At 48.4% G+C, this 24,301-nt stretch overlaps 1 protein-coding gene across 6 annotated transcripts in view; it reads right to left on the minus strand.

Annotated features, from left to right (window-relative positions):
- PRDM2 (PR/SET domain 2) overlaps window positions 1-24,301 on the minus strand; it is a 131,912-nt gene that overhangs the window by 13,614 nt on the left and 93,997 nt on the right. For 2 of the 6 annotated variants that reach the window (XM_060396176.1, XM_027975878.3), the window contains exon 9: window positions 6,614-6,678. The exons of the other annotated variants lie outside the window; for them this stretch is intronic. In XM_060396176.1, the coding sequence (XP_060252159.1) occupies window positions 6,654-6,678 (25 nt within the window). In that variant the 3' untranslated portion in view covers window positions 6,614-6,653. The remainder of the gene's footprint in view (window positions 1-6,613; window positions 6,679-24,301) is intronic. 6 annotated transcript variants of the gene reach the window in all.

Raw genomic sequence — 24,301 nt, forward strand, 5'->3', positions numbered from 1 at the left:
GCTGATGAATATGCAAAGATGCCCGGATGCCCTGCAACTGTCCAGGAAGAGTAGTTAACACAAGAGGCCACCTTCCCAGGTCAGACTGGGGACAGGTGCCATATGGGTGGTGCCTGCTGGTGAGGGAAGGTGAGAAGGATGAGGGCTGCCCCCAGGTTCCCTGATACCTGGGGAGGCTGAGCCCACCTGCCCCCATCTCCCGAGAGCATCTCCTCACTCGGCCGGAAGGTCAGAGAGGGGAGAGAGAGTGGAGGGGAGGATCTTATAGGCCTGGCTAAGTTGGGAGCCAGACTATCCCTCTGGACAGCAAGTGACGTGACCCAATGTGGCCACTGTGTTGGACACAGAAGGATAAGGAAGAACAGAGCTGGGAGACCAGTTAGTCCAGCAAGATGGTGGCCAAGGACATTGAGAAGTGAGCAGTGGATCTGGGTTACATTTTGGAGCTGGATGTGGGGGATGGGGCACGTGGATGAGAGTCTAAACAAATTCCAGGGTGGGTAGTTTGTTTAACTGAAAAGGGGAAGACAAGAGAAAACTTGGTCGGGAGCAATGTTTTGAAAGGATCACCTTTGCAACGTTCACTAGACACCCAAAGGAGACCTCAAAGAGGGTGAGTTAAATGAAACTAATGAGCTTGGGGTGGGTCAGCATTTAGGTGGATTGGACAGGCTCAGGGGAGGGGAGAGCCATCCCCTCTCTAGACAAATTCCAGGGTAGGGATGCAGGGACTCAGGATGGGATGTGAAGGAGCAGGGGATGACCGTCAGAGTGGTGTCCCAGTCAACATGTATTTCAAGGAGGAAGAAGAATTAAAGATGTCCAACTCTACGGACGTGTCAAGGAAGACAGAGAACCGATCGCGGCATTTGTTGCCCAGAGGCTGCGGGTAGCCTTAGTAACAGCAGCTTCCAGGACATGGTGGAGACAAATACCTGAGAGAAGTAAGCTCAAGAGAGATGGGGAGGAGAGGAACTGAGGCAGGGGCCCAGAGTCCCACCAAGGAGTTTCCAGGTCAAGGGAGAGGCTGCCGGTTCCGGGACAGCGTCTCCGGATCTCTGGGATCCCCACCGTGCTCGCCACCAGGCTGCCTGGGCCTTCTGAGCAGAGATCCCTGCCTGCATCCCCCTGTTTGCCTCTTCCGCCTGCATGAGTCAGGTCAGGAGGGATCTCTCGGGACACAACCCCCAGAGCTGGCTGGCCACGCAGCCGCCGCGGAGTCTTACATAACCCTCCGTAAATTCTCAGAGAGTGATTCATCTCAAGTCAGCGTCTGACGTTCAGCACTTTTGCAGGCAGCGAGGGAGAGGCAAAGGGTGTGCGAGCCGATGCCTAGGTGAGATAAGCTGAGATGACGTCGACATTCTCTGGAGGTGGGGGAAGCCTCAATAGATGGGAGCCGAGGGAGCCACTACCGGCTTCCTGGTACCCACCACTTCCCACTTCCGGGAATGGTTACATTCCGAAGCAGGCTCCACCTTCCACTCCAGGGAGGCCCCGCCCACTCGAATGGGACCACCCCCAGCTTGAGAGTCAAGGGTGGGAGTAGAGGAACAGTCCTGGGATGCCGGAGCCTGAACTTCAGTCCTTGAACCACCACCCAAAACTTGCTATGTGACCTCTGGAAATGCCTCTACCTCTGTGAACCATGGTAGTCTTGCTTGTAAAATGAGGATGTCAAACAAGGGGAAAAGGTAATTGTGTATTTACTGAGTGCCTACTATGCCCTGGTCTTCTCCAGGGGCATAAAGTGTCTTGGACTGCACGGAGATCAAACCAGTCAATCCTAAAGAAAATCAGTACTGAATATTCACTGGAAGGACTGACTGATGCTGAAGCTGAAGCTCTAATACTTTGGCCACCTGACATGAAGAACTGACTCATTGGAAAAGACCCTGATGTTGGGAAAGATTGAAGGCAGGAGGAAATGACAGAGGACAAAGTGGCTGGATGGCATCACCGACTCAATGGACATGAGTTTAAACAAGCTCCAGGAGATGGTGAAGGACAGGGAAGCCTGGCCTGCTGCAGTCCATGGGGTAGCAGAGTCGGACATGACTGGGCGGCTGAACAACAACAACTATGCCCCAGGAGTTACTGTAGGGCCTTCATTCTCGGATGGGATGGTGATGACCTGCATCTCAGAGAGGAGGAGACAGAGGCTCGAGAGAGGTGAGGAGGCCCCACGAACATGCTCTCTCGGCCAAAAGGGGTACAGTCAAGCTCTGAAGCCAAGACCACCTGACACCAAAGCTTGGGCCCCTTCCAGACACAGTCCTTGTAGTGACAGGGGTCAAAGAGCTCTTTTCAGTATTCCAAAGGGCTTGAAGGAGTGACCCTCTGCACACTGAACAGCCACGTGGCCACCCACAAAGTCAGAAGGCCGCTCTGGGTGGAATCCTGTCAGCTCAGAGGAGCCCTGGCAGCGGCTCTCAGGCTCCAATACTGGAGACAAGAAAACAGTCTTGGTGCCTGCCCCTCTCCTCAGTCTTACGGATTCTGATTTAGCTGGTCTGGAGTGCAGGCCCGGAGGAGTTTAAAAGCCAGTTGTTGAGAGCCTCAGTCTGAATCCATCTATTCAAAGTGTGGTCCTCAGACCAGTATCAGTAGTCTCTGGGAGCTTGTTAGAAGGACAGCTACTCAGCCCTCATCTGACCTTCTGAGTCAGAATCTAGACTAAAAAAAATTATTTATTTTGGCCACGCTGCTCGGCCTGTGGGATCTTAGTTCCCTGACCAGGGATGGAACCTGTGCCCTCTGCCATGGAAATGCAGAGTCTTAACCAATGGACTGCTAGGGAAGTCCCAGAACCTACATTTTTAATAAGATCCCTGGAAAGGCATCTGTGTGCTAAAACTGGGGGAGCATGGGGCTGGGGGAAACCCCTGCAGGCGGCGTGCTCAGTGGTGGTCTAGTTCTGAAATCTGGGGCAGGACCCGGTGCTGAGGGCACAGTTGCAAAGGAGCAACTCCTTGTAGCTCCTTGTAGGTCACAGAGAGGTGCAAATAGGATGGAAAGAGGGAAAGTCAGGAAGGCAGGCAGGATTCTCAGAGATCTGACCCCAGAACTGAAGCCTGCCTCTCCACAGGCAGCTCCCCTCCCTCTCATCAGCCCTGAGGGTGGCCATGGGCTGGGGCTGGCTCCAAAAGACCACGCCTGGGTCTTGAGGCTTTTAAGCCAGGTTCTTGGGTCTTCAGGCTTCTCTGGTGAAGAACTGCCTGCAATTCAGGAGACCCAGGTTCGATTCCTGGGTCAGGAAGATCCCCTGGAGAAGGAAATGGCAACCCACTCCAGTATTCTTGCCTGGGAAATCCCATGGACAGAGGAGCCTGGCAAGCTACGGTCCATGGGGTCACAAAGAGTTGGATACTACTGGGCAACTGACACTCGCACTTCATTTTCTTTGATCTGCAGAGGCCATATGTTCCCCAACCCTGCTGGACTTTAACTCCAAACACCAAGCACATGACAGCTCATAACACAAGCCGGTCAGTAGGAGGCTGGCCCAGCCAGCAATGGCCCCTGCCAAAGGAAGTTTCCTGGCTGGGAGATCCTGGCCGTGGCTGCCTCTGGTCCTGCCAGGATAGGCGAAGGGCAGGGGATCCCAGAGGCCAAGTCAGCAGCCCATCACTCTCAGATGAGGACAATGAACCAGAGCAAGATGGTAGCCTGTTCAAGGTCACCCAGCAAGCTCTTCTTGGGAAGGAGTGAGGGGGCATGCCTGGTCGCACTGCTTTGTAGGGGACAATGAGGAAGGGCAGCATGAGGCCCTGATGGACTTGGACAAAAGCAACCCTGGGGGGCAGGTGGCCTCCTCGGCATGGCCCAGATGAGGGCACTCCCAGGTTTGTCATTGCCTCCACCCACCTGCTGCCCCCTGGGGACTCAATCATGGATAGTACAGAGAGTCTGTGCACTTCTCACCCACCTGCCCATCTGCCACCAGGAGGTGTTCAGAGACGGTCCCCTAAACGATAAAAGCAGACCAGGAGCTGGCTCCCCATGCAGTCCAACCCTAACTGGGCCTGGTTGTGTCACTCCAAGACCCAATCATCAAAGGCAGTGTCTTCCCAGAAGGTTGCTCTCACCACCCCACTCAAACCAGGGTCCCTCCACACCCTCTCCACACTTCACTCGGAGCAGTGGGTCATGTCTGAAGGATGTCACACTTGCAGGAGATGTCACGGTCTGTGAGGTGCGAGCTGTGGATGAGCAGCCCAGACAGGAGGGAGAGTGGAGCAGACCCCTTGGCGCTCAGCTCTGACCCCTGGCTGCATCTCTGCCGCTCACTGCCTTTTTTTTTTTTTTTTTTTCCTGGAACCACTCGGTTCAAGCCCAGATGCTGGCCCTTCTCTTCTCTAGATGAGCCAAAACAGTCTGCTTTCTTCAAAAGGAAACTTGTAAGAACGGGAGGGAAGCCAAAAATAAAACAGGAACAAATGCAAGTGTGGCAAGACTGACGGACACATAGAAAACAGATTCCCAATTTGGGACAGAAACGGGCTCCCATGAGGTCCAGATGGGAATGCTCTTTGAAACTGTAAAATTCTATAAGGACACTAAAATTTAATTATTACAAACACTCCATCTTTTAAAGTTGTCTAAGACCAAAGAAGCTAAAAAGATTAAGTCAACTCCAGGGATAAACCCTCGCATGATCTGGAGTTGTTGGAACTGAGAGTCCTGATCACAGGATTTCTAGAACGTGATGCCTGCTGCCTGTCCGAGGATATCAATGAGAAGAGGGGGCTGCCTTGATGGAAAGCCTTGTGGGATCTCAGGGGCTCTTTGCTACCCAAGGCATCTTGACCAGCCTGCCCTGGGAGGCATGGGCGTGCCTGGCTGGCAGGGCATCCCAGACGCAGGGCTGGCACAACCAGGGGAAAGACACGCTTGCTATGTGCCTGAACCAGATGTGAGTCAGTGGGTGATGATGCTGCCCAAAGGGCAGGGGTGCTGTGGGCCTGCAGGCATCCTCCTCAAGGGTGAAGGGGACTGGACAGAGGCTGCCCCTACGCCTTCTCCCCATCTCTGCCCTGAGATCCCCAAGGCCTACATCCTGAATCCCAGCTGACCTCAAAGAGGGGGTCCAGTGGCCAGGGTTGGGACAGTTCACCCTTTTTTATTTTTTACAGAGCAGGAAATGGAGGTGATGATGATAAATGACTTGGACACAGGCCATTGACTCCTCTCTGAGCTGCTTGGGCCTCACTAGGATCTTGCACTCCATTTGGTTTGGGAACTGGTCACTCGTGGAGGGCTCCCTCCCTACAGGGGACAGGCATAAGGCACCACCCAGACACTCCTGAGGAGCCCACAGTCTCATGCTTGCAGACGGGGAATGAAATACCTCCTGATTTTCCTTCCTCCTGATCAGCATCTCCCAAACTGAGGTTCAGTGGAACAGGTTTGCCCAGATGCTTCCCAGGTTCTCATTACCCATGCTCATTACAGCAGCCAGCATGTCCATGCTGACTGCATGCTGCGCGCAGTGCCCGCAGCCTGACATGGAATAACAAATGCAGTCTCCACGAGAGGCCTGTGAGGTGAGTACTGCCTCAGTGTATGAGTGAGGAACAAAGGCACTGAGGGGTTCGGCACCTTGCCCAACAACACACAACTGGCTGGCGAGAAGCAGACGTGGGATTGAAGTCAGCCATTTACTCCAGAGCACGGGGTCACGGAGTCAAACAGACATGTCTGTGCAGGATTTCTGAGTTTTTCACATGCCCACAGGCAGTGTAGGTTCCCAAGAGGAGGATGCAGGCTGGCGTTCACCCCAAACGTATGTTCTTCATTTATCTGATAACTATGTATTGACTGACTGCTCTGTGCAGGCCTGGTGTTGGGGGCACAGTGGAGTGCCAGGCAGACATGAATTCTGAAGGCACAATGACTGCAAGGGGATGGTTTGGGTTATGGTGACCCTCAGAGGGTACCCTTTAAGCACTCCAAAGTTTGGTGTGTGTGTGTGTGTGTTTTTAATTTAGCCTTTTTAGACAGAAAATTTCTAAGATCGGCCACATGACGCAACACGTCCTGAATCTGAGTTCTTATTCTCTTTGGGAGCCAGATTTTCAGCTCTGCACATGTACACACGGCATCATGTGCCATCATGGAGAGGTGTCCTCTGGGCCTATGAAGGGGAGTGAGCCTTGTCCACACATGAAACAAGACCGAGCATCCTCATGATTATCAGCACTGATCCATCAAGCATCTATTATATACCAGACCTCATGCCGGGCAGGGTTAGAGCAATAAAGTGAACAGACCTGGTGTCTAGAACACTGGGGTGTGTGACCTGGAAGAAGGTCGTTACTTGCATAATACAAAAGCAAATATAAAATTACAAAGTGTGATTAGCAGGAAGGAGCAAAAAGAGAGGATACGAGAGCTCAGACAAGGGACCCGACTGCAGAAACACTGTGTGTTGAGGGGTGGCGGTGCTCTGCATGCCCCCCCAATAGTTTCTGTTGACTGAGCCCTGGGTTCCGTGGAATGTACAGGGCACATTCCAGGACTGGCTTCACTTTACCATGCTGTCCTTTGCTTTGCTTCATTTGGAGGTGGGAGGGGAGGGAAGGAAAAAGAAAGCAAAAAACGTGTAACTTACTTTACCCCAGCAAGAAGAGAGACAGGGTTTCTAGAAGGGATCATTTCTGTCTCTGAAGGCCACTCCTGGGGACAGAGAGGGGATTGTTACTTTGTTACTACCTACCCTCCTATCCTCATTTTCCTGCCTGAGTCTCAAAGCAAGTTTTACACCAGGGGATTTGGGGAGTTTGCAGATGGGAAAAGGACTGGGGTAAGAGCTCATGAAGTCTGTTCATCGGGCCTTTTCTGAACCGTGAACTACAGATCTTGGATCTCTTGCTTGTTACAGGAAGCTGGTTTGAGAGTTTTGTGAGCGGCCCTGCATTTTCCTGGGGTCCCCGTGGCTTGCTGCAGATGGTTTCTCTGATGGAAACAGTCCACCTCCCTGGAGCAGTGGCAGCAGTTGGGCAGTGGCAGTTGGGGTGACTGTGGCTGGTGTGTCTACCTGGACGAAGCTAGGGGCCATGCCCACCACCACCGCGGGCCCCAAAATGTTCTACGATGGTGAAGAGGAGAATCACTTAGGAGTGCCAAGCGGAGAGCACCTACTCAAGTCCAGGAGAGGAGCCTGTGGCCCATGAAGGTCCCCTGCATCAGACGGCACAGCAGGCCCAACTCCCCCAGCCTCAGTTCTGGGCTGCTCCTTTTTAACTGTTCTCACTCCCTGGGGATGCCAGCTTCATGGTTTTCAGTTTCATGGGTACTCTTGAGGACTCTCAAATTTATTAATACAGTTCCAGCTGGGTCCCTTCCTCTAAAACGCAAACCTTTGTATTCAACTCCCCTCACCTTGAGTGTCTAATGGCATCTCAAACTTCACATGCCCCTAAACTGAATACCCAGCACACATGTACCCCACAAACAGGCTCTGTCACCTAATCACTGAATGGCAACTCTATCCCTCTGGATGCAGAGGCAGAAACACCTGTCATCATCCTTGACTTCTCTTTCGTCCAGTCTTCAGCAAATCTTGAGGCTCTGCCCTCAGAAGATATCCAGAATTCCACTGCTACTCACCACCTGCACTGCTACATTCTAGTCCAACCACCACTGTTTCTTCCCTGCGTTATTGTGCGCACCTCCTAGTATTTCTATTATTGGCCCCTTTCAGCCTATTCTTAACACATCAGCCAGGGTGATTCTTTCAAAAAGCAAGTCATATCATCTGACTCTTCCCTTCAAAACCTTTCAATGACTCCCACTCACTCAGAATAAAAGCAAAATCTTCCCAAGAACTGCATGAGCCAATATGAATTGGCCCCTGGTTACCTCCCTGTACTCCTCTCCTGGTCCTCCCTGTGACCTGGTCCCCTGAGCACAGATGCTGCTACCTCAGGACCCTTGCACTTGCTGTCCCCTCTGCCAAGGGCTTTCCTGCCCTATGTCCACAGGCGTCGTTTCCCTTCTCCCTCCCCACCCCCTCTTCTCTCTAGGTATACATATAGTCCCTTTACAGTCAGGATGCATTTACATGGTAGCCCTCATTTCACTTAATACTCTGCTCCCCTTTCCATTTCACTTTTCCCCACAGCACTCATCAGCTGACACTCTATACAGTTACTTGCTTGTTCACCGTCTGTCTCTCCCAGTGGGACGGGAGTTCCACGAGGGTGGGGAATTTTGTCAGTTCTGCTCACTAGGACATCCTCCTGGAACAGTGCCCAACGTGCGGCAGCCGGCATTGGCCCTGCATTCTGGAGTGAGTGTATGAATGAATCAATGAATGAATGAAGGGCCAAGGTCTACCATCTTTCTTAACTAAACCACACCGATAATGCATCACACAGTTACTGTTCTCCACTTGCTGCTTCAAGTGGAGCAGGAACTAAAGAAATTTTTAAGAGCAACTTGAGTGCAAAATGTTTCTGTCTTTATGTGAATTTTTCAACGTTTCTCACCCACATCTAATTGGATGGTAGGTTTTTAAGCAAATTACCACGAGCCTTTCTCAGCATCCAAATTTGCTTTTCATAAAAAAAAAAAAAAAACTCTATGTTCATATTTCATAGGCTTGGATACTATTTAATTAAATCATACACATCCAATAATACTGGCATATTTATTACTATGTTTATTATAACCACAATCGTTGTTGTTGAGTGTTTTTAGTCACTCAAGTCATGTCTGACTCTTTGCGACCCCATGGACTGTAGCCTGCCAGGCTCTTCTGTCCATGGGATTTCCCAGGCAATACTGGAGTGGGTTGTCATTTCCTCCTCCACGGGATCGTTCTGACCCAGGGATCGAACCCGCCACTCCTGCTGCATCTCCTGCTTCGCAGGCAGATTCTTTAACACTGAGCCACCGGGGAAGCCATACACGATTATGTTTGTATTATTATAAAACATTGTTAAAACAGTGGCATAAACAGGTTTGGAGACAAATAGAGCTGACTCCTGGCTCCATTTAAAGCTGGGCATCCAAGGGCATGGTGCTCCCTGTGTCACCGGGGGAGTGAGGAGCATCCATTCACATGCCGGGTTGGTTAAACGACAACCGAGCCTCGGCTCTTATCTCGTTTTATCCACAGCTGGGATCCTAACAGCAGTTCAGAAAGATGTCTGGCACCACCCCACCCTCTGGCTCCTGTCTCTGCAAAGTGCACCCACTCCAATGATTCCTTAGGTCACGGTGAACATGTGACTTGATGACCTGCAAACGAGAGAACTCTGTGCTGCCCTCCTCAAGGGCTTGTGTGCAGCCCTCTGACTCCATTGGCTGGATCCCATTACACAGAAGCTCTGGCTCACGGGTGAGATGGAGAAACAGCCCAGGTGAGAGGTGCTCTGAGTCCAGTCTGGGCAATAGCTTTGTTTGGCACAGCCCTGTCAAGCGAGTGTGGCATCGTGAAACCAAACAGCGTTTAGGCTCTCGGAGGAAGGAGGCGTTCCTCATTTTGAGCAAAATAACAAAACATGCAAGAGAAGCCATCCATGGCCATGTACTGTAGAGGCTCTACTTGAGAGGGACTCCTTGGTAGATGTCCGAAGTAAAACCGGAGACAGGGAGGAGGACCTTGTTTTGGGGCTTCCCTGGTGGCTCAGCGGTAAAGAACTCGCCTGCCAATGCAGGAAACACAGGTTCGTTCCCTTGGTCAGGAAGATCCACGGGAGAAGGAAATGGCAACCCGCTCCAGTATTCTTGCCTGGGAAATCCCAAGGACAGAGGAGCCTGGTGGACTACAGTCCCTGGGGTCACAAAAGAATCAGACATGACTTAGCGACTAAACAACAACAACGCTAAGTACCTACTGTGTGCTGGGTGTTGCAGTAGGTGCAGGGTGGAGTGAACACCGCACCAGCAGGGCTCTGTGTGATACCTAATGACCTAAGGTCATATATTCCCCTCAAAAAGATACACGAAGAGCAACAATGACCAAGGCATGGGATCCTCAAGGGTCACCTCGGCTCTGACCCTCGAAGTGACCCTAATTCTCAGGTGGCCCTGGCTCATCTGTCACAGGGTGTTTTATTATATAAGCATTCAGAGATGAAAAATGTCATGAATATATCAAAAAGACTGCAAAAGCAAAGGAAAATAATTAAAAATGAAAACCAGAAGCAAACGAAATGATGAGATGTGGTGATATCATGTCATTCTTTTCCCCCCTTTACAATACCCAGAGGGGAACTCTGAAGTCTGGGTAAGACTCACTGGAGAAGTTGATAAAAATGAAGACTTCAAAGACCCACCACCCACCCCCACCAAAGATGGTGGTTTAGTATGTCTGGAATTCTTAATAAGCCTCCTAGGTGGTTTTCTGATGCAGGTGGTCCCCTAAGTGAACATCCCGGTGAAATAATCCAAACTAGGTGCCCTTCACACAGCTGGAAACACAGGAAATTTACCACCTCAGGCTGAAATTAACTAGACAATACCTACCAGACTAGCAAACTACTCTCCCCTCTAAGCACCTGCCCAGCCAGATTCAGAACTTTACCTAATGGAACACCTGCCACTGGCCAGCACCAATGGGCTAAACAACTAAAATTTCTTCATTTTTAAGGCTATAAATGATTAACACTAGTGTTAATTATTGTGATGAAGTAACTTCACAGAACCAACAAATCAACTACAGTATCTGATGCCAATCTATTGAGGTACATCAAAGGAACTAGCCCCTCTGTGAAGGCCAAGTTAACCCAGGCTTCCTCTCACCAAACTCACTGGTTAAAATTCATTCACAGGAGTCTAAACGTGAATGAAGGAGGTAGGAGGAGACAACACCTATAAGCCCATGCATTGACTATAAGAGAAACTCTGAAAAACTTCTGGAGGAATATCATGAATTAAAGAGGAAAAGCCAGTCCACAGGCAGGGCCAGCAGCCTGGGCGGCAAGTTCTGGGATGGAACGAATATCCAGGCGTTTCCTTACAGATTCAATCACCTGTGAGCACTTGGCACCAAATAAAACATTTATCCCAAACAGAGATTACAGGACAGAGGCATCGGGTAAGGATCAAGGTGCAGGGACTGCCCTGGTGGTCCAGTTTGGTTAAAACTCTATGCTTCCAGTGTAGGGAGCCTGAGTTCAATCCCTCAGCAGGGAACTAAGAATTCACATACCACAGGAATGGCCAAAAAAAAGATGTACCTTTAATGCAGAATTAAGGTGCTTCTCCTGCGACAAACTTTTGCTGAGGAACTAATTGTGTGCCCTGTCACCAGAACATTCCTTTGATTCTCTCCACGTGTAGAACATGTGCTTTTGTGAGCTTAAAAGCAAGCAAGCAGTCTGCTGTTCAAGTTCAGTGTGTTTTACACTCAACGCTCCCCTCTCTGCAGTGCACTTTGCTTACTAGGGAGGTCCCTGGGTGTTCTCAGGTCCTAAGCGCCTCTTTAGAGGATTCCCAGGTGATGCTAGTGGTAAAGAACCCGCCTGCCAATGCAAGAGATGCAAGAGACGCAGATTCTATCCCTAGGTCAGAAAGATCCTTCTGGAGTAGGAAGTGGCAACCCACTCCAGTATTCTTACCTGGGAGATCCCATGGACAGAGGAGTGTTCATGGCTACAGTCCATGAGGTCGCCAAGAGTCAGACATGACTGAGCACACACAACCTCCTTATTTACATACCACATCAACAGGGCCCCTGTCCGACTTCCCAGCCCACGATGATCAGACACTATTTAAAGGCTGCCAGGAAGTACAGACGATACCCACAAACAGGTGAAAAAGTAGATGGTGAGAGGCACAACCTTCTCCAAAAATACTTGAGCCACATGCATCTCAAGCTTCTGGGTCCTGCACACCCGAACTCTGAGGGTGTCACTTCACCACCACAAAATACAAGGTGCTAATCACCTTGAGCCTTCCAGGAAAGGTGAAATGATGTTCCGGGCAACTTTTAAAAGTGAGGGAAGTAGTAGCTTCATTAGACCTGACAGCAAAACGCCTGTGCATAGAGTCATCCCCCTTCCTGTGTCCAAGACGGACACCGGGCACTCGGCCCGGCCCGGATCCCTGAGCGTGACCCTGCCTGGAATCCTGCTCATGGCACCCCTGGCAGCTGCTCCCCTTGCACAGATGGAAACCCCAAACCCACTTGCCAACCATGGCTTGGAAAGACTCCTATGAAAACAGAAAAAAAAAAAAACTAAAAAGTTGATGCCAGGGAGCAAGGTTTAATCCTCTGGTGCCTCGATCTGCTCATCCTCCAACAAAGCTGGCAGACGAGGTGGCTCCTCACACCCAAGCTGGCTGAGACTGCTCAGCGTGGTCTCCCGAGAACATACAAATCGGACTTGACCAGGAAGGACCGACCACCTGCCAGTGCAGGAGACGCTGGAGATTCAGGTTTGGTCCCTGGGTTGGGAAGATCCCCTGGCGGAGGGCATGGCGATCCACTCCAGTGTTCTTGCCTGGAGAATCCCATGGACAGAGGAGCCTGGCGGGCTACAGTCCATAGGGTCTCAGAGTCTGACATGACTGAGCACAAACGCAGAAAAGACCAAGACTTTCGTTCACCTCAAGCACAAGTTTTAATTCCTTCAAATTAGCTGGTGCTTCTTGTCCACACCTGGGCAGCTGGGTACTAACAAGCCACATAACCTCTGTGCTGGAGGTTCCCCATCTGTAAAATGGGAAATATAAAAGTATTTCATAGTGTTGGTACAATGATTAAATGGGGCAGTATGTGTAAAGCCCTGAAAACAGTGGGCATCAAGTGCTTTGAAACATCAGTGACCATCCTTCTCATTTCAGTGAACTGGGGTCCCTTCGTTAAATTTTCATTCTTTCACAGAGCTAATGAAGTGTTTTCTTCCAAACTCAGCTTTTAAAAATTTACACTTTAACTTTGAAATTCAAAACCGACAGAAAATAAGTTACACAGGGGGATGACAATTTTTTTTCTCCCACTATGATCTGAAACATGATTTCATTTTATGGCTCATTATCTGATGGGAGAAGGGGAAGCAGCTACAGTCAGGAGAAGGGGGCGACAGAGGACAAGATGGTTGGATGGCATCATCCACTCAATGGACACGAGTCTGAGCAAGCTCTGGGAGTTGGTAACGGACAGGGATGCCTGGCGTGTTGCAGTCCATGGGGCTGCAAAGTGTCCGACACGACTGAGCAACTGAGCAACAGTCAGTACGTGAAGTACAGGCCTGCTTAAGGCACAGCAAAGGGCCCCAGGGTGACGGGCAGCAGAAGCCAGGGTGACAGCCACTTGAGCTCCTTGTCTGGTGGAGGCAAGATATGATGAAGGAAGGTTCTGGCCACCACGACCCGTGCGGCCATGGAACCTCATCGTTGCCCAAAGTCCAGCCCTTTGCACCTGAGCACCAGCCCCAACCGTGAGTCAGATTCAAATTGAGATTCCAGAGGTAAGAGCAACCCACACAAGGGCAGGCACACCTGTGATCTTCACAACCATCCTTCCTGGTCAGATGGACTGTTATTGCTATTTACAGAAAGGAAAGCTGGGGCTCAGAGGTTAAGGAACTCGCCTAAGGCTAACAGAGCTAATAAGGGGACGAAGCCAGGATCAAACATTTTATCCATTTGACAAACACTTATTGAGCAGCTGCTACCTGGCAGGCAGTGTGGGAGATGCTGGAGATCCATCAGTGAACACACTGAAGCTCCTGCTCAGGGAGAACTTTCATTCTAGGAGGGGGCACATTTAGTAAACCAAGCTAACAAATCAAGAAAAGAATGTATGAATGAGCGAAGGGCCTCTGAGAACAGAAGAGCAGAGGGAGGAGACGGAGGGACGAGGGCAGTACTTCAGGTCGGGATGGACAGGTGATAAGCATCTCCGGGTCTGGGCCCAGTCAGTGTCCTTAGCTACATCCCAGTGCCTGAAATGAAGTCACAGCAAAACCCTGAGGGGCCCTGGGAGGCCAGGCATCCAGAGCTCCCTGGGTACCTCTGCATCCTCAGGTGCTCCAGGCTCATTCGCTGTGCCTGGGGGCCCAGATGGAGAGCTAGGACCATCTGAGGGCCTTCGGGAGTGTTTCTCTGAAACAACTATAAGCTAAGCTGAGGTTTGTCAGTTTCCATAAAGAAATCTTTTTCTTCCCAGGCCTTGGAAAGCATGAGCAGTTTCTTCAGCAACTTGTTCCGAGTTCCTCAGCAGTCATCACCTGCCACGTTCCGGCTCTTTCCACCACGGACGGTCACTACATCCCATCCGTTTCCTCAGTGGGGCCTCCCCAGCTCTATCATTGTGAGGACTCAAGTCATCACTGAGCGACAGTGGTCACCATCACCACCAGAGCCGTCAGCCTCATAGGAAGACATGCCACCTCCTCGGGTCCAGCCACTCACAGACTAGGCCCCGGGCTCAGCCAGTGGCCTGTCCTACCCGTGACACGTGGAACCCAGGGAATTAGCAGCCAGATAGCTAGGCATTCAAGGCCAATGTTTATTTCCGGCATGCTCCCCAACTTCTCCCCAGCAGAACCCCTGTGCATGATGGCATCAGCACCAGTCACTTGGGGAATGCAGTGATTACAAAGGATGTGTGTGCTCAGCCATGTCTGACTCTTTGCGACCCCATGGCCTGTAGCCCACCAGGCTCCTCTGTCCATGGGATTCTCCAGGCAACAGCACTGGAGCAGGTTGCCATTTCCTCCTCCAGGGGACCTTCCTGACGCAGGGATTGAACTCGTGTCGCCTGAGTCTCCTGCACTTGGAGGCAGATTCTTTGCCACTGCACCACCTGGGAAGCCCATTTACGTAAAACCCCAGTGAATTTGATGGTTTCACACAGCAGCAAAGAGCTGGAACCAGCGGGGTTCAGAATCGTTTACTGCAGTGGGGCAGAATGCAGGTGATGTGGTCCTTGTCAGACTCGATCGATTTCTCTGTAAATGAGGGCAACTGTTCTTCCTCAGGTGGTGGGAGAGCTTCCTGGGAGTTAGTGCCGGGAGGGAAGAAACAGCCAGGAATACCCTCAGCTCCTCCATGGTGTCCAGTTACACCCTAAGGGTCCTCTGAAAACTGCTGTATATGGGACAAAGTTTGTCAGATCTACTGACCAACACCTTCCTGATCAGACTGACCGTGAAAGCTGTTTTCTGAATGGCTGGCTGACTGAATCACTATAGGAAAATGTGCCTGAATTCACAGGCCCAATAATAGCTTTGGAAATAGAAGCCATCTGAAAATGTCCCTAAACTTGAGCTGGGCTGGCAAGGATTGGATGTGATTATAAAAAGCAAGTGAGAAGAGAATGTTACTGCAAGGAAAATTGAATCCACATGAGTTTTAAATAACTTCATTCCAATAGAGAATGTTAAAATGTTATATTTTTGGCAGGTATTAAGTTCTGACACAAATGCAATTTTCAATTTAAATTCTACTTAAAAAAAAAAAAAAAAAAAGGCCAGAATTGTATCCTAAAGCCTAACCTCCCTTCTATTATTAACTTATGTGTGAAACAAACTCTAGGTCATTTAAAAATGTTTCCCACTTAAAATTTACACTTAGATTTAATGCTAAGACTCAAGAGGTCATCTAAACATAACACTGTCATACAGTAGGCTCTTGTCTAAACACTGACATGGAAATATACTTAAATATGTTCTGATTCAGGACATAAAGCAATACTTTCAACTCTATCTGTAGCTTTCTGTCAATATTGAAATGACACCCTACTGAGTAACCCGGGTAGCATCTATCAAGGAATTTTCAAAAACATCGGCTCTTTGTTTGGCATCCTGCTGTGGGTTATAAGCTGGACCTGTGAAGGCATATTCAGGCATGAACTTATTCCATTCAAAGCTTCTATGTTCTCTGGACCATCCGCCTAAATTTCAGGTTGCTTTCTGTAAGAGACAGTTGAAACAGAATTCAGCTGGCCCAAATAAGGCAGAAAACAGAAGCTCATACTAATCCTATCACCCCAGTGGTTCAGCCAGTTTAATAAAACTGTTCCCAAGTCCTTTAATGGTTCACAACCGAATGTCATTATTGCAGCAGCTGATAATTTACTGTAGCGTCACAATGTTTTTTCCCCCAATTCTTATTTTTAATCCAGAAAGTAAATAAACCCTACACACCCTTCAAGCTCCAATATTTTAAAAATAACTTTTGACAAAAACTTAACCTTTCGTTTTGCACTCAATAGGGGCTTCCCTGGTGGCTCAGAGGTTAAAGCATCTGCCTCTAATGCAGGAGACCTGGGTTCAATCCCTGGGTTGGGAAGATCCCCTGGAGAAGGAAATGGCACCCCACTCCAGTAATCTTGCCTGGAGAATCCCATGGACGGAGGAGCCTGGTGGGCTACAGTCCGTGGGGTCACAAAGAGTTGGACACGACTGAGCGACTTCACTTTCTTTCTTTGCACTCAATGGACAATGTGCTGACATGGCAAGGTAAGCCCCAAGCAACTCTGATTCTGGCCAAACGGGTCAAGGTTCTCACATGACATCTGAGAATACTCATGGTGAACCAGGGGACCCTGGTTTAGAACCACTTCCAAAATCAAAGAACATTATTATTATTAAACAGAGTTCTGTCGACTAATCAGACTGATCTAAAAAGCCAACTGGGGTCCCCTGGTGGCTCATCGGTAAATAATCCATCTACAATTCAGATGTGAGTTTGATCCCTGGGTCAGGAAGACTCTCTGTTGAAGGAAATGGCAACCCACTCCAGTATTCTAGCCTGGGAAATCCCATGGACAGAGGAGCCTGGCGGGCTACATACAGTTCATGGGGTTGCAAAGAGTCAGACACGACTTAGCAACTAAACCACCACCATGAAGCCAAGTGGACCTGAAAGCTCTACGATGGAGGAAGAAGCATGGCCCACGGTTAAAAAAGTGAAACCACATGTGTTCCCGTGAGCGGTTCCACACTATCAAGTCTTGCTGCACCAGGAAGAAGCCTTACCCAGAAGGGATGGTTCTACCTGCTCACTGATGCTTGAAAAGCCCTCATTAGAGACACTAGCAAGTCCTGTATTCTACATTTAGAGAAAATGAAGCTTAAAAAAAAAAAAATTATAAATCAACAGGAAGGTGTTAAGCTTGGAGGCAGTTCCAATCCTAGCTTTCCACTTGTGAGCTGTGTGACCTCTGAACAAAAATCACTCTCCGTTCCTGGTGTCTGTTCCCCCATCTGTAAATGATACCCACCTCATGGGGTTCTTGTCAAGTTTGGAAAATGCTCTGCACAGCAGTTCACACAAAGCAAGCACCTGGAAACTGTCAGCTTCACCGCAGGGCTTATCAGACCACCTCCATCACCTTCTGGAGAGGAAGAGGCACGAGGGAGGGGAGTGGGAGAACGCAGGGGCACTGGTGTGGCTGGAGGCAGGGAATGGATGGCAGCGGGTGGCATGGAGCTGTGCTGGGTGGCCCTCAAACAGGACTCTGGGTGGGCATTTGCCTGAAGGGATGAGCAGCTTCACATTGTCCTTATCACACACTCACTCAAACCTCAGGTTCTGTTCCATTCAACGTTTGTTTTTTGAGTACTAGACATTTTCGTCTATAAAGAATTTCAACGGTGATACAGATGTCATTATTTTCACCAATATGTATTTCTTCTTTTTTAAAATCCCACAGCACTGCCGTATTTAAGGCCTTACATCCTGCAGGCAAACTCCCAGGAAAGGGTCAAGGCACCAAGAAGGTGGGGCCCCAAGAGGGGCCTCTGAGCAACGTGCTCAGCAAGAAACTGCACAACAGCCTGACCATTCCTTTCCCCCTGGGGACCTATCACCTCTGTCTCCTGCAGGCATATAGCCCAGGCTCAAGACCAGACCCCCAGCTTTCAGAAAACGTGAACAATGCTGTTAGTACCTATTCTGCCAATGTTGAGAACACACAAGTAGTTCAGCAATTAAGACCTGCTGCTGCTGCTAAGTCGCTTCAGTCCTGTCCTACTCTGTGCGACCCCATAGACGGCAGCCCACCAGGCTCCTTCCCTGGGATTCTCCAGGCAAGAACACTGGAGTGGGTTGCCATTTCCCTCTCCAGTGCATAAAAGTGAAAAGTGAAAGTGAAGTCGCTCAGTCGTTTCCGACTCTTCACGACCCCATGGTCTGCAACCTAGCAGGCTCCTCCGTATGGGATTCTCCCAAGGCAAGACTACTGGAGTGGGGTGCCAGAGCTACACAGTCATTATTTTTCCCATATAAACTCTGAAATTCTTCAGTGTGCACTGAAGTCACCTGGGATGATGACCTGACACACTACCCAGGACCCACTGCAAGGAGGTCTCACTTTACTTAAAAGGCTGGTTTTACGTCCTTGGAGCTGGGAGCTTGAGTGCCACCTCTGTGTTAAGTTTGAGAAGTGCTGAGCTGGGGCCTGATAACCATCTGGAGGCTCCTGAACACACTCCCCTAAGTAGTGCTGTATCAGGACATTCACAGAGACTGGACCCCAAAAGGGCAGCAGCAGCAGGGTTCATGCGGCCAGGGAGAGAGGAGGCCATGGCAATGTCTCCAAAACTGAATGACAGAAATTGCAGACCATTTCCCTCAATTCTTAGCCTCATCTCTGGACTACTTTAACTGTGGCTTTTATATCCAAGTCAACCTTTCCTTGGGGCTTCCCTGGTGGTTCAGACGGTAAAGAATCTGTCTGCCATGCAGGAGACCTGGGTTTGATCCCTGGGTTGGGAAGATCCCTTGAAGAAGGGAATGGCAACCCACTCCAGTATTCTTGCCTGGAGAATCCAACGGACAGAGGCGCCTGGCAGTCCATGGGGTTGCAGAGTTGGACAGACTGAGCTAACACTTTCTTCACTTTACAGCCTTTCCTCACCCATCTGTACTCTAACCCACTTTCAAGGCAAAGTGTCCTTTATGTTTCTAATGGTAAGTCCATCCATTCAAAGTGAGGCCAGATAGCAAGCCAAAATACACAGAAATAAAATAACGAATGTATTTGCTGTTGTTCAATCACTTAGTCATGTCTGACTCTTTGCGATCCAATGGACTGCAGCACACCAGGCTCCTCTGTCTTCCAGTATTTCCGAGTTTGCTCAAATTCATGTCCATTCAGTCAGTGATGCTATCTAACCATCTCATCGAATGCACTGTGAGATTAATTTTAGAAGAGTTGCTTTAACGTATTAAAAGTTTCCAGTTATCTAAATATCCACACTCAAATATTTAGAAGCATCTTCTTGGCCTCCGAGCCTTGGGAGAACTATGACGAAGTGAGAGAGGTTTTGAAGTAGTAAAAACTGGAGAAAGGCATCACATGCAAGCTGCACAAAAGTGGGGATTTTTGTCCACTGATGTAAACTGGACACAATGTGTATCTAGAACACAGCCTGGTACTCAGTAATTTACTGTGATTTTTGTAAAAAACTGTGCTAGAAAGTACTGCTGCTGCTGCTAAGTCACTTGAGTCGTGTCTGATTCTGTGTGACCCCACAGACGGCAGCCCACCAGGCTGCCCCGTCCTTGGGATTCTCTAGGCAAGAACACTGGAGTGGGTTGCCATTTCCTTTTCCAATGCATAAAAGTGAAAAGTGAAAGTGAAGTCGCTCAGTCGTGTCTGACTCTTAGCGACCCCATGGACTGCAGCCTACCAGGCACCTCCATCCAGGGGATTTTCCAGGCAAGAGTACTGGAGTGGGCTGCCATTGCCTTCTCCGAGAAAGTACTGGTAACATCCAAATTAAAAGAGCCAACCTAGACACTGCCAGATGCTCCCAAACAGCTGCAGGGACATAAGGTTTTAGTTAATAGCTTAAAAAAATTTTCAACTCCACAAAGAGTTAAACCCTAAGCCATTCTTGTGGAGGGACCTGAGCGCCTTCTTGGGGACCCTCACTTGATTGATTCCCACATCCAGGGGGACATGACAGCCCTCACCCGGCTCTTTCAGAGCCGATGGGAAATATGTAAGCATACACAGCCTGGAAGGAGTTCCTGCTAGAAGGAAAACTCGGGAGACCATCTTGCCCACTCCTCACTCTGGGCAAGGCAAAATACTTGCCCAAGGCTAAGCCACGAAGGAGGGGGATGGAGGTGGTTTTTGCCAGGGGCCTAGAGGGACACCCACTCCCAGCTCCCAGAGCAGCGCCCCTTCCAGCTCACAGCACCCGGGGCTCCGCCTTGGGTTCTGGGCTCAGCTTCTAGAGCATTTACAGGGGTAATGCTGAAAGCCGCTTTGCACCTCCACCTCTTCCTTCCACACACCTGCCTCCTAAGCCTTTTAGGGTTTTCTAAGCTGGGAATCCATAAGCCACAAGTGTGAACATCTCACTGAGGGAGGCTGATCACACCTTCAGCTTTACCATCCTTTCCTGAACAGCAAGGACACAGGCAGATAAAAAGTATCAGGACAAGCACACCCATGGAGGACTTTATGAAACTGCCTGTTTCAGCCATTTTTAATCTTAAAAAAAAAAAACAAAAAAAAAACAGCAATTTCATAGCAACCTAATACAAATGTTACAACTTCTTTGTTTCATTCTTTGCGGATCCATAAAAATAAGTCTCCAGACTAGAGTGAACAGGCCACAAGTATACAAAGGAAGCTGACACTCCACGTGGGTGATTATTTCACTCTTACCAAACTTAAGTTCTGTCTATGCACTTAGCACCAGCGGCTGGCTGCATGTCTACCCTTGAGGTGGTATAAAAGCGACATGAATTCACAAATATTCAGTCAATGCCAAGCAGAGACAAGTGGGAGGAGGTGGGCTGGGGGGCTCAGCACTGCGCTTCAGCGACGCAGCCTGTGAGCACCCCTCCTACGTGCACCTTCATTTTCCCCCTTAACTGACCCCAATGATGTACAAAATGCAGTCCTTTCACAGCTTTCAGAAAGTTTTTTATTGGTTACAATGATATAAAAAGCATCATTTGAATTCCCCTCATCATGAAGTGCTTGCTAGCAACAGCATAAAAAAACCTTTCCATACATTTGACAAGCTCAAATGATTTATTTCATGCTGGAAGGGGAAAACATAGCAAACACCACTCTTGTCTATAATTATTAACCTCTCTCTCTCTCTCTCAAGGCTACATTGGTTAAAATCAAAGGACAACCCCTTTTGTATGTCATTTTGTAAATTTTAATGTTTTCTTTAGAATAGTCTTTTATATCACTCTCCAACAAGAATAAAATTACTAACAGCAAACTTCAATACAAGAACACTCTCCAGATTAACAACTCAAACAAAAATGTAAAATGTAAATCACATATAATACAATTGAAGCGTCCAAAACAATTTAAATAATTTTAAATATTTTATTTTTAAACTGCTACAAATGCTTTATACAATATTTCAACATAAAGTCCCCATAACAGAAATGTAACAAAATGGGAATGATAGTGAAAGGGTTAAAGTGGCACAAATTCACCAAACAAGTATTAAACTACAAATTTTAAGAGGTAGATTACTTTTAAAGTTGAGAACAACAAAAAAAACATGAATAAAACCTAGCCATTTTCCACCAACTCAATCATTAATCGGGGGAAGGCAGATAATTCATGGAGAAATGATACCTATACAACTCAGAAACAGGCCAATTTGTTGGGCTTTTTAAATCTCTTATTAGAGACTGAAGTGTAAAACCTGATATGTAAATTCATTTACACTTACGTGTAGACAGACATCTGCACAAGCCTGTGATGATGTATCCTGCACACTGACATACAGCTACCATTTCCAACAATATAACAGTTATAAATTAGTGCCAGATAATAATCTGAGAGGATCATGTCCATTTGGATATATAAACATGACACTGGAAGAGGCATAGAAAAGAGTCCATATTCAATCTGGTTTCCTCTCCATTATGCTGGCAATCGGCTTGTGATTAAAAAACAACAAACAAACAAGGAGACAGGCTAAGAAAGAAGCTCAATGCCTCTGTCTACAATTCACTTAAAGGAAAGGCATCAAGAGCTGGTGTGTGTGACCAGAACATTATGAGACGAGTGCATCCAATCTGCCACCCCTGAAATCTACAGTCGACTCCTGATCAAACAGAGAACTTGCTTTGCAAGGTCAGGTTCAAATCGTTCCTTTCTCTGCTATGTGACAAAAACCAGGGCCACACTCAGGTCTGAGTCACCAGTCCCGGGGACCAGGAGCTGGGTCAGCCAGCCCGTCTCACAGCGCCCTCCGCTGTGCATCTCAAGCATCTGTGAGCCCAGCCTGCGGGTTGGGTTCCAGCGAAGGAGTGCATGCCTGATTCTACCCACGGTAACAAGAAGCCCACTGGCAATCAGCTGTGTGTTAGGATTTTTGAGTCAGCTTCAACTGGTCTCAGAAGCTTGGTAGATTTCATATCCTTTGCCGTAGTGCTTATCCTAAGTTGAGCATGCAAGATATTTAGTCAATTATTAAGGTTTGTTCTGTTTGGGGGGACTTTTCTACAGGAAGTTCCTAGAAAATAAGAAAACTGAAGATAAATGACACGACACAACCTTCTATGAACTGACCAAGATTAAGAAAAGGCAGGGAGACCGTGGGACAAATGTGAAGACAGCAACAGGACGACTAGGGAGGTCTGCAGGGATGTGCTGGGAGGGGCACAGACGCTCTCCCTGGAGTGGCGTGGCAGAGATGGGATGTGAGAAATCAGCACCGTTTTCCTCTTTTAATCACTTTCATGGTAAATGGAAAAACTTGGTCTGGAATTTTATTTTACTTCTCCATCACTTATTTACATGTCCTTAACTGGCTGCAATGGGAATACAGTATTTAAAAAAAAAAAAAAAAAAGTTGCTCTAAAAGCAGTACTGAGAATGTAAAAATGCCTTGGGACTCACAAAGACTAAAGATGGGTAAGAAGGGAGCAGAAAATATACCTCTTTCCTTGTCTTTTTTTGTCTTACAGCCTGGGGAAATGAGCTCTCAGCAATAGCTCTAAATGCAGTTCCACTGACAAGCCACCAGTGGGTTGTCCCGACCAGTGAAGGTGAGCCCAATAAAGGGTTTGCTGGATTAAGAGCTGTAACAGGAGAATCTCGAGAGCAGTATGCCTCTGCAGCTTTGTCCTAAGAAAAGGATTTGGAGCACATGCCTCTTTCACACCCTGAATGGCACAATGGCTTGTGCTCCAGGAAATGACCGAACGGCAAATTCTGCTGAGCCCTCAGTGTGGGATGGAAAACTGACGTTGTTCTCACGGCTGACTGCAAGTGTATACTTGAAAATCTGTGGAATTCTAAACTGGTATTTGAATGTAAAAAGCCTGTGCATTGAGGACCAGCCCTTAATCACAGTTATGAAGAAACACACACAGGAAAAGGGTGTGCTGCCAGTTCCGGGGTAAGTCCTTGAATGTGCAATGGGGAGAGCACAGCAAAAACACTGAAAACAGAATGAAAGCGGGTATTTCCAAACTTGCAACACAAAATCCCCCCTGAATAAAATTTCAAAGTAGAAATACACTGAAAAGGAAAGACGTCTAGTAAACTCCCTGCCAGTATAGGGCAACAAGCATGAACGGAGGAGAGGCTCTGCTAGGAGCCCGGGGCTGGCACAGAGGGACCATTACATCTTTCAGGCCTGTGCCGAGTGCCCCGGCGTTACACCAACTTCACCACAAGGCACCGAGACGACCACAGCTCTCGAAAGAAACACCCCCTCTTCTGCCCAGACAATCAAAATATGGTGTCCCACTGAATGGTCATTTTGTAGTTCCCCAAACACTTTACGATCGCTCGTAAGTGGCCCCTGTGGAAGACACGTGTCCTTCAGGTGTGTCCGCAGCACAGCTCCTGTGTCTCACACAAGCTGCGGCCACTTTCACGGGAGCCCACAGCCACCATACACAGCCAGAACAATTAACCCACTCTTATCTGATTCTTGTTTCCTTTTAGGTCAGATTTCATGCCAGTCATGTTAACTCACAAACAAAGCAAAATAATTAAAACTAACTAGAGCAAAGAACAGAGACACAATTTTATTAGGCACTTCGGTCCTCTGCAGTCTTTAAGGGTCCTTCAAAACCACTGGATGAACCTCACTCAGGTTTCCTTTACACAATATTAATTTTTCCATTTCAATTTTACCTTTGAACTGTATAAATGGGATCCAATACAAAATAAGTGATTCTTTCAGATACTATTGGAGACAAAGAGGAATACAGAGTACATTCTAAAGCATCAGCCACTTGGGAAACGTTTTTTAGTACAGTCTGAGAAAATGACAGCATGTTTGGGGTTCTTTAACCTTGGAAAGCACAGCTCAAGAATGTCCTGTTGTTGTTGAACTTCCAGAACACAGACTGAGTACAAGGAGGTACACAGTGAAGCTGCTACTGGCAG

The sequence above is a fragment of the Ovis aries genome, chromosome 12, assembly GCF_016772045.2.
Source record: "Ovis aries strain OAR_USU_Benz2616 breed Rambouillet chromosome 12, ARS-UI_Ramb_v3.0, whole genome shotgun sequence".
In the NCBI taxonomy this organism is placed as follows: Eukaryota; Metazoa; Chordata; class Mammalia; order Artiodactyla; family Bovidae; genus Ovis; species Ovis aries.